This window comes from Tinamus guttatus, unplaced genomic scaffold, assembly GCF_059628265.1.
Source record: "Tinamus guttatus ecotype Peru unplaced genomic scaffold, ASM5962826v1 Tinamus_guttatus_pri_ptg000546l, whole genome shotgun sequence".
Lineage (NCBI taxonomy): Eukaryota > Metazoa > Chordata > Aves > Tinamiformes > Tinamidae > Tinamus > Tinamus guttatus.
The window spans coordinates 1,712,532-1,726,411 of NW_028289080.1; the positions used below are offsets into that span (position 1 = coordinate 1,712,532).

A 13,880-nucleotide genomic window follows, 5' to 3' on the forward strand; every position below is an offset into this window, starting at 1 on the left:
GTAGCCTCTCAGCTTCCTAATTCAGAAAGGAAGCTTTGTAGCTGCAGTCAGGAGTTTGTCCACATGTGGCAAAGCTCCCTTTAGCCTAGGAGCCACATAAATAGCACCCACCTCCAGGGCCCTTAATTCCATCTACTTTCCTAAGCTTCAGTATGTTTGCACCTGCAAACATATTAAACAGGAAAAAGAGTCTTGCTCTGATCATCCCTTTCCCTGTTCATATTCCAGTCACATCTGCTGCTCAAAAAGAAACAAAGTCGATTAGATTTCATCCTAAAATTGGTTCCTTGGTTGATGTATTCGATACACTTTAACTGCCTCCATTTTTGCTTTTTTCCACAAAATTCCAGCAGGAGACAACTGCAGTGTATTTGTCAGAGACAAGTATTTCAAACATATCAAACAGAATTATAATTGTAACATATGTACCACAAGAGTCTTGAACAAATAAGCAATTAGAAGACCATTTAAAATCAGTTGAGCAAATACAGCACTGGTGGTTTTTAAAAAAGTGCATAAATGTGAACACACAAGGAAGGAAACACATTATGCCAACAGCATTACTACAGTGGACTGCATTCAAACAGTTGGGTTCTGCTTTATTCAGACAATGTTTACTATGCATTTTCCATCACATTCCATATCCAATTGTTTGAGACAGATAAAGGCAGACAGTAACTCTGTGACTCAAAAATAGGTGGGTAAGAACAGACCTCAAATTGCAGGTCCCTGTAGGATTAAGTGTAGATTTTTATACTTGATCTGCAAGCTCCAAATGAGTCACAAACAGAGCTTGAAGTTTTTAAGGGTAGAGAGAGGAATGCAGTGAAAAAGAAATGTAGTAACAAAAATTCAAGAGGGATTCATAATCGCATCAGAAGTATGATGCACTTTGAAGTTTTCTTATTTACAACCTTCATCCATTCTGTATTTTGCAAAACCTGGCACTATCGCTTCACTGTCACAGTCATTTCACAGGCCTTGCCAGAAATTTAAAAAGATGTTTCTATCCAGCCAAGAGACAGGAAAATCCTTTGTCTGCTCACTCTTCCTCCATCCTAGCTGCAGAGAGACCTGCTCTTTCATATCCTGATGAATGAAACTCATCCAAACATGACACGACCCGTCATTCCACAGCCAGGAAAGGACTTGTAACACATTCACCTGAACAAAATAAGATTGTTGTTGTTATATACATTTGTTCTTCTGTTTGACAAAAAGACAATCAAACCACCATGCTGTTATTACAGAAACAAAGCCTGGTCATTCCCACAATCCTAACAGGTAGCTGACTAAATGTTAGTTTGCCAAATCATGAAGAATTACACAGGAGATGCTTCTCTTAATAGAAATATTTAGTGGAACCTGTTGTACATTTTACTGCAACAGCAAGAGAAGTGCGCCTTTCCAGCCCCCCCCACTTTTTTTTTCTAGACAATCACAAATGCTTTTTACTAAAAACTTAACAGACTGAACAGCTGCATCAAACAAAAACATGTGCTCAGCAGCAAAAGTAGGGAAAACTTTCTTCTTGGGACAATATTCCTAAAATTAAAAGATTGGCAACCATATCTGTTTTAAGTACTTAGTCCTCTGTAGCCTCACCTGCTATTGCAAAGGAGGAGGAGGTTTTGGACTGCAAGAACAGTGGAATTCTCATTCTGTCCTGTCACCAGGTGCCTGTCCAGTACCACATGCACAGCATCCGGCTTGCTGGCTAAATCCAGGGAATAAAAAGAACAAAAAACAACAAATACTGTGAGAGTGGATACTTATTTCACAGTTTCAGTATCATGTGTCTGATGAAACTCTTAATATATAAGGCGACTATTTCAAATACCCCCAAAATATATGACATAGCAACTACCAGCAAGCAAGTGTGACATTAGCTTTTAAACTGTCATTACTGAGCCAATTATGCAGAAAGAGGTAGCAGCAGCTCAGTTAAAAAGCACAAAATGCCACGTAAACATTCTGCCATTTAGACATGCTGATAGTACAGGGTTGGAAGAGAATAAAACAAAGAATATGCAGCACTTTGATAAGACAATGGCATTTCTTTTAAGAGAAGATACATATGTGACCTTGAGAGCCTGCCTATTCTTTGTGTGTGACTGACTGTCACACAGCATCAGTTTATTGTTTGGCACTAGTCTATCAAGTAAAGGATTAATAGCTTAAATACCACAGGCACCTTATCACTCTCATCGAAAAGCAACATTTCTGTATTCTGAGACACTTATTGTCTCACACACAGCAGAACCTGAGGTTATACAGTCTGACAGTCAAACTGTTAACATTTGTGAGTATTAATAATCTCCACTTAGTGCTTGATAAAAAGAAAACATTGCAAAACCAGATTTGCCACAGCACTTTATTCACAGCTATTAAGCAATTAAGCAAAGGCACAATTGTTCATACTCCCTCCAACTTAAAAAGATGAACCACATTTATCTGAATAAAAAACAATTTCCATATCTAGAAGTTAACCTCCCTGGGCCCAGCACACGCTCCCTGCCAGGGGGACAAGGGACTACATACACAGGCGTAACTCCCTGCGGGAATGGAGACAGTGACGAGTCACCGTGAATCAGCAGGTCCACGGTAACTCCCGCACACCCTCTTCCCTGCAGTGCATGTTCCTCTTTCACTGTAGGATGCACCAATTCCTATTTACCCTGGGGTAAAAGAGTGTTCGTAGACACTGAATCTACTAGGCTTTGGTTTACACCCATGAAATAAAAATACAAGTAAGGGGGGGTTGGACTAGATGATCTCTAGAGGTCCCTTCCAACCCTAAGCATTCTATGATTCTATGATTCTAAAGAGAATCCTGTCAGAATCCTGTTCACCTGTGTAAAAATGACATCCATTTTCAGCACTCAGCTACAAAGACAAGAGCACTACCTACCGCTATATGTTGCTCCTGAATCTTTCACAAAATCCTCCACGATAATGGGCAAACTGGCAAAATTAGGCTGCCTTATTAGTTCGTACACAGAGGGCTGAAAAAGAGTGAACGTAAGTGTCATCTATGTACATCTGTAAGGAGCAAAACGAAAATTCATATGTGAGCCAAAAAAAAGACACCAATGACACCAAGTGTACTTGAAGCATCAAGCGAAGTAAGTGTTCCTGAATTCCCACCACAAAGGATAACTGCATTTTGTGTTATGAGCATTCAAACGTTTCCTCTTTAATTAGGTTGACTAAGCAACATTCCTAATGGATGTCACGTCTGTGATTCTCTTTTCCCCAGATTTGAAAGCTTTCCAGGGACTACCATCACGCCTTGCAACTGTATTTATAATTCCATTTAATTAAATTTCCAAGTGGCTAGTTTTCAAGTTTTAAAATATGCTTTCTGCACTATGAAGTGCAGGGAATATAAAGCTCCTGGCTACCATCTGAATTAAATCCAGAGTAATTACCACTGTAGAGAGGAAACAACATCTTGTATCCACGGAACAGACAGAATTATAGCTGAGTTTTGACAAAGAGCTTAAAACACTTCACTTAGCTGTGCTTAGCTTAGCTGTGATTACACAGAGAGTCTGGTGGGGTACACGAAATTTACATATCAAGAAGCAATCAATTTCTATATCAAGATCAGCACCCCAGTAAAGTGTTACTGCAACTGGATGTTCTCACTCTTGTATTTGCTTAACTAACCACACAGACTATTTTAAAATAGAAAGAAATAAAAAAGAATTAAAAAATAGCCCTATTGTACATTTTTAAAGAGCTGCATTATGTTACTAAAGAGAAAGTATTGGACTAAAAATTCCTTATGAAATGCATGTTTGGATACAAATGCTGTGTCACATGCATTTCAAAGTCCAGCACCTAAATAGGTCTGCACTTTCATGAGGAAGGAAAAATTAATGAGTACTTTCAATGTAATAGTTCAGTTTTCACACGCAGAGAAGAACTTAATGGTTTCCACAGGAACCAAAACTAGGCCATATTACATATCTTACTATAAAAATTCTATCACAGATTGCAATACCAAATATAAGCACACCAGGACTCTGATGGCTTTTGAGGGTCCCCAACTTCATTTCCTAACTTTGTGTGTAAATTCTGCACTAACTTGATGAGCAGGTGTAGGTTCCATATAAATGCAGTAGTCTGTGAGGTCAGATATATGACCGCACTATTAACAAAATATTAACAAAATATCCATCGTATCTAGCCACACTTCGAGTTAGAAGCCATTTTGTACGGACTTGAGTGCAAGTCTCGGGTACCAAATTGATAATCAAATGCAGAAAAAAATTTAAACAGCAGAAGTTACCTACCCCTGTCAGGCTGTATTCCTGAAACACCCAGGATTTATCCTCATTGGTGGCACAACACAAAGCTGCAACTCCATGCCCCACCGCACAAATAGGTTCTATATATTCATATATTAAAAAAAAAAAAAAGGTGCATTTCAGAAACAGTATCTTTACACCAAACCAAAACAAGATTCCTCATGTCTCAGTGTACTGCCTACCTGAAAAAAATTATACCATACTGTTTACATGCTCTTAGGTTGTAGTGCTTTTTTCTGCACACTGCATGAAGAATTTCCCCAGTCTTGCAAAGAGTTACTGGTGGCTAAAAGCCCATTAGCCCAAGGTAAAGGCACATGTTCAAATGACAGTTGCCACAAGTGACACAAGTCTTGATTTATCAGGGCCTCAGCAAGGATTCTGTATCTATATCTGAAATTCAATTTCTATTTGAACTGAAGAGTTCAGATAGGTTATCCTTTATCACTATAAGGCAGAGACCTCCCTTCTTACAAATGTATTCAAAAAAATCTACTAATGCTATTTTTATACATTCACGGAAAGAGGATACTTATTTTAGAGAGAGCACAGGTTTATCCAAGGAAGATGTTTCCAGTTCTGCATGCTGCAACATTCTTCAATTATGTAAACATTTTTAAATCTTTGAAACCTCTGTGATTATGCCTAAAAGTAGTTACTACAAGGTAAAAAGCAGTTTGGCAAGGTAACAGTTTTGCATGAACAGTTACAGAGTATTCCATTCAACACAAGTATCTAAGGATGTTCACTCACTGTTCTCAGTGCTGAAGTGCTGCAATATCCTAGCAAGGTAGCCACTGTTTGCAAGGTCAGTCATAGCCCCAGGACAGCTAGGGATCAACAGTGCGTGATATCTAGCACCTATAAAGAAAAAAAAGGACAAGCAAACTGTCACACAAATAACAAGCAAAATGAGCCACCTGAGGCTTGACAAAATTATGACAATACCACAGAGCTCAGTTAATTACTATAGAAACTTAATGAACTAAAGAAACCAGATCCATGCAGGGAAAACAGTTATTAAAGACAGAGAACATACATTTCCAATGAGAGAATCTAGTCAAGACAAAGCTTAAAGCTATTGTGCTTGCTGGCTTCTACTTTAGGAAAATGTTTGTGTTAATTTCCAAAATTAGCAACACATAATACATTTGTCATTCAACGATAAAAAAATAAAAAAGCTGTAGCTCTCTGAGCTGGTCTTAAAACACAAGATGTATTTCTTTTCTGTATCCTAACATGAAGAAGCATATATACATATATATACACGCTGCTTCCCTAATAAATGGGGATGACAAATGGAGATGACAATTTTGGGGACCCTTACCGTCAATTGACTCCAATTTGGCAGGGCTTGCATACGATTTCATACGGAAGTCTTGTATCCAGCGCATGTTATTTTCATTCACGTCCACAAAATCAATTGATTTCCCCTAGCAGAAACACGTTTCAAAGACTGTTGTTAGTACACACATATACTAAATACACTATAGAGACCTGTTTTGTTTCTGGGAGCATAAGCATGTAAGATTTGGTGGGACTATAGATATCAAAATAGTAAAGTTTTCTATTTTTTTTTCTACTGAGGATGTTAAGAGTCTCCACTCTGAGGAAAAGAGATACTGGACAGCAAAGTTCAGAACCATGAGAAGGACATCTTCATTTCAATATAAAGAAAACCATAAATAAATAAATAAAGGGTACCTCAATTGGTATAGATAAGACATCTCTCAAAAATAGTTAGCATAAAACTTCTTTGATCGGTGGGCTGTTAGTTGTGATAAATCACAGTAATATCCCATCCGTACTTACCCCCGGGGTAGCGACTTGCAGGTTAAAAGCAGTGCTAGTCAGTGTGAAGCAATGAAGGAAGGACTGGGCTGACACACCTGCAAGAGAAAGCACAACAATTTTAAAGGCCAGAGCCACTGCATTTTAAACCAAAGCATACTAGAAAAATCATAGCCAGGCACAAGGGCTTGGATTTTTGCTTATTTTAAGAGCTCCCAGGAATTTCAGAGGGTTATTTTGAAATTTAAGGAGTACATTATAACACGTTATGGCTATGTTTCTGGCACTGCCTGATGCAGATACGCGCAGAGAGCACATACATGTCTTCACACATGTGGAAACATCTGGGCAAGGGGGAGGCACGCGCAGCACAGCTGGGCAAGCCGATGGCGGCGGGGCCGGGATAGCCGAGCATGGCGGGCGCGCGGGGAGCTCGGAAGGGCCCCGCGGGCGGCAGAAAAGGGGCAACCCGGGCGCGGCGGGCGCCTCTCACCCGCGGCGGCGGCGCTGGCGACGATGAGGCAGGTGGGCTTGCCGAGCCGCTCCGACATGGCGCGGGCAGCGGCGCGGCCCGGCCCGGCCGCCGCGGCTGCCTCCGCCGCCGCCTCCTCCTCCTCGCGCGGCCGCGCTGCGCACGCGCCGCTGCTGGGCGGGAACGGGCGGCCGTTGCGTAGCAGCCTGATGCTCTCGTTAAAGTCCCCTGTCGTCGAGTTCTGCGCTGCTGTTAAAGCCTATTATTAATATTATTGTTTGACTCCACCGTTTTCATGTGGGTGCCCCTGGAGGGTGGAAGCGCCGAGCTGGCTCCCTCCCCGCTGGGGAGGCCAGTGGCGCCATGTTGTGGGTGGTCAAAGAAGAGGCAGGTGTTTGTGTCAAAATGGCTCCTGAGTCTGGTGGCCTCAGCTGTGGCCCTCCAAAGAGTTCCTTGGGGTTTGGTCTCAAACTGCCCTGCATCCCCAGTCCCTCCCTAGTTGACCAGATTCCAAAACTTTCCCCATGAAGTGCAAGCCAACCCATTAATCATGGCTTCTTGAGCGACCAACACGCTTCTCATGCACCTGAGACAACTCCTTCTTGAAACCAAAGCTGTTTTTAAGTTTTTGGTGCTTGATAGTGTTTTTATAATTTCCTCTTGATGTGTTTCACCCTTGGAAAATATAGTCTAAGGAAGTTGGGAGGAGGACAAAAAAAATGGAAGGATGGAATAGGCAGATGGAGAACTGGGTGGTTTCACGGAGCCACAGAAATAGATATTGGAATTGCAAACTAAATCAGATGGTCCAAATATGCTTGAAATCTCTTCCCATCCTTCATATCTGCTCTGGATTGTCTTTCATGTGCATAAATGTTCATGTTAAAATGCTTCATTATTCTTTCTCCCCCCACCTCCTCCCTACCTCCCCCCCCCCCCCAAAAAAAAAACATATATTACAGGTATCATTGCCCTTGTCTCCATAGTTCACTCAAGGAAATGTAATATTTGTAAACCTTGTCCAGTCTCTGAATTTGTATTTTTCATCTCTATGCTAATTTAATAGATTTATGCTTTGGTGGTTGCTAGTATATTATGAAGAAACAGTGCCAGTCTAAAATAGTTGATGGAAAACAAAGTGCAATTCTGATGAATTTTGATTTACTTATTTGAAAGGACCCTGCTTTGTTTCCTAAAGCAAATGTAGCTTTTGCCTACATGCTGCCCGATTTTCTGTCTGTTCAATCATTTGTCCATATCCTTTCCTCACCAAAGGGGTGTTGTGAAACTGCCTTCTGCTGACTGGAGATAGCAGCTGTTCCTCATACTTGATCCAGTTTAGCTACTAGAAAACAAGAAAAAACACTGAAAACTTCATTTTAGTTACCTTGTAGGGGGCTTAATGCCACTCCAGTAGTCTGAAGCCTTTATGTCCCTGAAAGTGGGATTTTTGCTCCCTTCTTGCGTGTGAATCTGGTGTTTTGTTTTCCAAACCCAGGACCCGAAAGCCTGAATGTTAATGGCTCTGTTATGTTTGCTGAGCTGTTTCCCTGTCAGCTCTAGTCTGGCAGAACAGCAGTGCTTGTGTTTGCAAGTGCAGTGCTTTGGTGTCATACCATTTCCTTCGTATAAATGATGGCTAAAGTAGAATGGAGTGGGAAAAAATAATACATGGTGTAAAAAGATACTTGTAAACATCACCCCTGCCTTTCATAATATTTAATTTCAGGAAGTAATGTAGGAGGACTAGAGACCCTGTAAGTTTATTCATAGTGTTCTGTGCAAGTTTTATGAAGTGTAATAGTAAGGAATATTTTCCTGAAGCGCTTACACAGCCCCTACATTTCACAAGGATGTGTTGAAACCCTGCCTCCCTGCCACAAACACCCACACACATAGGCACAAGTTAAATGCACTAATATAAAAGGACAGGCTATATTTGTCTTTCTTTCAAAACACATATGCTGCTAGATACCAGGACTTAAATTTCATTTCGAGCAGTGTATTTCCCATGTGATATTTTTGTAGCTGATGATTTGAGAAAACTTAATTAAAACAACCCAACTAAAAGAAGGAAATTCAAGCAGTTTTTCTTTCTGGTTTCTCCTAGGCAATTAATCACAAAACTAGAGCAAAACTTACTCTTTCCCCAGAGATGCAAATTTGTTTTGCCCATCCCTTGTGCTAGCCATGAGGTAGGAAGACACAGAGGGTGGCACTTGGACTGTCTACAGGGTCACTAATTCCTTCCTGGCACTGTGGGATGATAAAAATACTGATTAATGCATCTACCTTTAGTGCATAATGAGCTTCATCTCTTGCAGCCATTAAGCCGGCATGGATTAACCTGCAAGGTCTGACTCGTAAAAGGAGAGTCCTTTGGTTATAAAATAAGTGGTTTTCCAGTTATAAAACAGTTCTTAAGAAAGGCTCTGCACTTTCAGTCACCTCTTGAGCTGATAAATGCTCTGCAGGCTGGTGTTGTAGCAGGGAAAAACCACAGAGACGTTGATGCAGTTAGTGAGGACCAAGAGGGCAAAGCTGGCCCTAGCTAAGTGCTCTTGAGCTCTGCTTTTGATAGTCCTTGCCCCATCCCATCCGTCATCTATCTTTTCAGTACACGTGGTGTAACAGCTTGCACAGGATTCCTCTGCTCAGCAAAATCAGCGAGGGTTCAGTCACAGGTAGAGCCTGTGACACTAGGATGTGCTGGAGAGAAGTAGTTGATGGGGGAGATTAAAGCAGCGTAAGCCAAGTTTTCAGGTGGATTTTGTGCCCTTCCCCTGTCTTTTAAGAGAAATGCTGCTGGAAGCCCTGCCTGGCAGCTCACCCAAAGGAGAACCGCTCCAGATTTCTCTCAGACTTTATTTTTACTGGGAGCTCCTAACATGGTTGCAAAAGGGTTCTCAGCATCTGCTTGACAGGAGTCAGCTGTTGAAAGGAACTGTTAAAGGCTTCTCTGCTTCAGCTCAGTTTGAATCACCTCTTTAGCCAGCAGTGAATCATCCCAGCCAGAGAAAACAGTCAGGCTGCTATAAAACCAGCTCTACCGTGTGCATCTTCAAATTATATAATGCCATATGTTATTGGCGCTTGTTGGGTGGCTGTGCTCTGCATGTCTGCAAAGAAGCCCTTGCAGGATCGGACCTGCTTTTTAGGACCCAGCAAGAGCATTTTGGGGTGTTTTTTTTTGTTTTGTTTAGGTTTTTTTTTATTATTATTCTTTTTTTTCCTTATTGTATAGTTGCCAACAATGTTTCCGCCTTCTTTGGCGGTGAGAAGGCATTTTTGTTGGAAAAGGATCAGTGGGAGGATTCACCAGGCTGTTCTTCCCCATCTCCGTAGAGCAGAGAGACTGCTTCATTCCAGACCAAAGAGGATGTCCTGGGCTGCGACCTGCACTGGTTTTAAGCTACGGGGAAGCCTTCCAGATCAGAGCATCAATTCTTGCTCCACTATCCCTCCTGCCTTTCCAGTCATGCCTGCGTATTCCCTGCTGATAAGAGGAGATAGTTGATCTATCCCTGGAAGGGGTGACACCGCCTGCACCGGCTTCTCAGATTCAAATGTGGACAAAAAGAATCTACTTACTCCTCTGCTTCTGGGAATATTAAGACAATCTACAATTTGCCTTCTCCACGGAGTTTTCACAGCAAGAATCTCTCATATTTACAGCTTTTGCAACTAAAAGCTGCCCTTTTTTTTTTACCAGTCTGCAAGGAGTTTCCAGTCTTTGCCTTCCCAGTTTATAAGAAAGTAATTTCCCAAGGCCAGCAGACTTTGCAGAAACCGTGCTCACAGCTGGTACAATGTGAAGGCAACTCATTTACCATGAAATCTGCTGCTGAAATTCTCCTCCCTTAGGCCTTTTCCTGACTTGTTCCTCTGGGTAAGTCGTTTAATCGCTCTACACCTTAATTCCTCTGTGGGAAGAATAATGATCGTCTTTGGTCTGCTTTAGTTCAGTAGGTTGGGTTTTTTGAGGGGGCTGGGGCTGCCTTTCACTGTAGTTCTTATTGGGCTCTTTAATACTAGTGTAATAGTTATCCTGAAGGAAACACTTTTGTGACTAAGGAGTAAGGGGGAAGAGCAGCCATTTTCACTTATACACTCAAATACACAAAGATGCTCCCATGAGGAATTATACAATATATCTATGTATATATATATCTATATATAGTTTATTTCTCACAATCCTGGTAAGAGTTACAGGTGTATTGGGAATCATTTACAGTTTCACAGCATATGGAGTGGCCATACAGCTTCTGATGTGAGTAACATACAGTGTGTAGAGAGCACACGTTTCCAACCCATCCACCCGCCAGTCATACAATGGGTTTTCAAAGCTAATACTAGATTCAGCTACATAGAAAGCCTGGAAAATGTTAGGGTACAGCGTTGGGTGTCGTACAACACTGTCAGTCACAACGGGACAAGCTAAACTACTTTAATTTTCAATCTAGTATTTCTAGTCTACCTGCATTATTGCATTTATACGCTTTTTTTTTTTAATTAAAGTAAATAGAATACTATATGGGAAAGGAAAAATTCTTGACTATTTTAGGATTTGAGCTGCAGCCCATACAAAGTGTCCATAGAAGCATAGACAAGGTTATAAATTCAACAAGGTATAAATTAGCTGTATAGCTTTGTGTGTAGGTAGGTGTCCATTTCCCTCCAGGAAATGTATCTAGCAGCATATTGCTTTTGAAAATAATAATAAAAAAAATGAACCTGTATGTTGAACACAGGTAAATATGTGCAAGTGACGAGCAGGCCTGTTCCTACAGGGAAGAAATCAAGGTGTCACTCGGAAATACTGTTAATTGGAAAACACATTCAGGGGCTGATTCAAAACCCACTGATACCAGGGAGAAGGTGCCTGTGGCTTCAAACATGACATCAGGCATTTCCCCCCAGTAATATCTGAGCCTTTCCATTTGACTTCCAAAGGGCTTTGGATCAGTCCCTGGAAAAGTAATAAAATAAAAGCAAAACGAGGAAAAAAAAATCTCCTGTAATCTGACCTTCAAATTGCTTTTCTACAGTTTTACTTTCTCCACAAGTTCGTAAACAACCTGCACCTATCACAGGAAGAGCTGATTTTTACTGGAGAGTTGAGATTGCACCTTTAAAAGTTGCCAGTTGAAAGAGTTCTCACCTGTGACGGCAAAAGGTGCGAAGATTAACAAGGGCTGCTCAAAAACTAAGAAAGCCACATGATTTGCTTGTTGTTTTGTTTTTTAATGAGGAAGGTTAGTGTTACATTGTCCTTCTTACCACATTGCCCCAGAATTTGACTGCTTGAAGCTCCTATGTCAAAACCAGGGATATGATGCAGGTCTCTGCTGTTGCAAAGATAACTAAATATTCCTCTCTTCTTGATGGGATTTTTGGACAGGAACAACCAAGAACGTGTATTCTTGCATCTCGGCCCGGGGTTTTGCATTATGAGAAACCAAAGGAAAATGGAAACTGAAGAAGAAACGGGAACAAGAGAAACTAAAAAATCTGTTTGACCAAATTCTCTTAAATACGATCTATATTTTTTTCAGTAAAACCAGATCTATTTTGTCAGGAGAGCATAGCATCAAGCAGCAGAGAACACGACCCGCAGTGTGCTGCATATCAGGGCATGTGAACAGAGCAAGCACTTTGCAAAACAGCAAGCAGAGCAATAGTGCAGGGTAGAGCCAAACTCGTGTTATTTGGAAAATCAGTGACCATGATCTGTCTCATCACCTGCAAGCTTTGAGTATCAGCTTATCAGCAAGATTAGTTGAATGAGATGTGAATTTCCAAGGCCCAGCAGTCTTGCATTATTTTCCTGTGTAGAATGGCAACACTCAAGCTGCCTAGTCAAATGGGGTAATCATTGTGTCTTCCATGCCCTTGGTCCTGCAGCTAATGGGGACTAGGAGAGAGCTGCAGCATGTTCCGTGCACGTAAGCAGGTTCTAAGGCCCACTGAAATGCCAGTCATTGATTTCAGCTCCCAGGAAGCCCCCAACCGTTTGAGGACCTCCCTTCTGTGCCCGTGTGTTTGCTGCTTCAATAATGTGGAGACCAAAGAGGCACTGGCTTTAGCCATGTGTATGCAGGTACAGTGTCAGTATTTTGTGAGCAACCTGGCACCCAACTGACAGGCAGCCCAGTCCTGACAGAGCTGTGATCTTGAGAAGAGTTTGTGCCCTTGCAGTGGTTCACTGTCCTGGAAAAGCAACCACAAGAGAGAGAGCTGCCAGCTACATGTTCAGAGCACCCGAGTTTTGAGCTTCTGTGGCACAAGAGAGCACTCAGCATGTGGCGGTCTCTGACACTTAAACTAACTCGAGAGTTTCAGCAGTTAGAGAATATGAAAACCACGTGTGCCCTGGTGTACAACGCAGTCTCTCATTCCTCAGGGTTCCTCTGCAGCTGAATATTTGCTATATCTTTTGGATGGGATGACCCAAAATCTACCTCTGCATTGTGGTAGTGCCTGGTCGTGTGTGCAAAATTGCCGTAGAAAAAAATTGAGGAAAGAAAGGGGAGTATAGTTGAGGAGTAAAGTATAAGCAAAGCAAGGAATCAGGCAGGTCTTCAGAAACCAGCAAAGCAAGGTCCCCTCTGCTGGTTGAGAACCTAGTATGGGCAAATAGTCTAGGAATATGGGCAGAGAAAGTGAAATTGGTCACATGGCTTGGCTGTTGATCTGGAAAAGTCTTTGTCACAAAAGCCCTGGCTGGAGGCATAAAAGTGCCAGATTAAAACTCTGGTTGCCAGTCAACCAAGGCAACGTGATCTAAGCTATTCGTAGGAAGATGCAATAAAAGGTAAAGAAAAGTGTCTTTGGAACTGGCTCAGCCAAGTCAAACTGAGTGACACAGAGAGCATGTTCCAAGCTAGCATCTCTCACCTAAATTGAAGTACCATTGGTAGTACTTGACATCATCATCTGTACTGGTGAAACATCATAACCTAACTCAAGATATCAAGACATCACAACCTAACTCAAGGAGAGCAACGTTCCATACAGCTACATTCAGTTTGATGAAGCTAGATTAAATACCATCTCATTTTTGCCACGTGTTCCCCTTGAGCTCTTGTGCGCTTTGCTCTCAATGTAGCAGAAAAAAAAACTTCCCATTAAATCAAATAATATTCCAAGGAGGTGAGCTTCAGGAGAGAACTGAATTGCAATCCAAACAGAGGCAGAAGATGTTGGGAAAAGAATAAGGAGCCAAAAGAGCCGTTGCAAGATGAGTGCTTAGGGATGATTACGAACAGAAAACAGCAGCAATATTTAATCCACAGTATGAG

General features: G+C 41.6%; 1 protein-coding gene across 3 annotated transcripts; it reads right to left on the reverse strand.

Annotated features, from left to right (window-relative positions):
• Window positions 1–576: 576 nt before the first annotated feature.
• On the reverse strand, window positions 577–6,678 carry GATD1 (glutamine amidotransferase class 1 domain containing 1). 3 transcript variants are annotated; one of them, XM_088534189.1, is made up of 8 exons: window positions 6,601–6,678; window positions 6,129–6,205; window positions 5,644–5,749; window positions 5,070–5,177; window positions 4,302–4,396; window positions 2,912–3,005; window positions 1,606–1,717; window positions 577–1,164 (listed from the first exon to the last, which is right to left on the reverse strand). In XM_088534189.1, the coding sequence occupies exons 1-8, from the start codon at window positions 6,656–6,658 to the stop codon at window positions 1,161–1,163; spliced, it is 654 nt and encodes a 217-aa protein (XP_088390315.1). In that variant the 5' UTR covers window positions 6,659–6,678; the 3' UTR covers window positions 577–1,160. The 3 variants fall into 3 exon arrangements, with proteins under 3 accessions (XP_088390315.1, XP_088390314.1, XP_088390316.1); XM_088534188.1 differs by having other exon boundaries at window positions 2,912–3,032; XM_088534190.1 differs by lacking the exon at window positions 577–1,164 and having other exon boundaries at window positions 1,602–1,717.
• Between the last annotated feature and the right edge of the window lie 7,202 nt (window positions 6,679–13,880).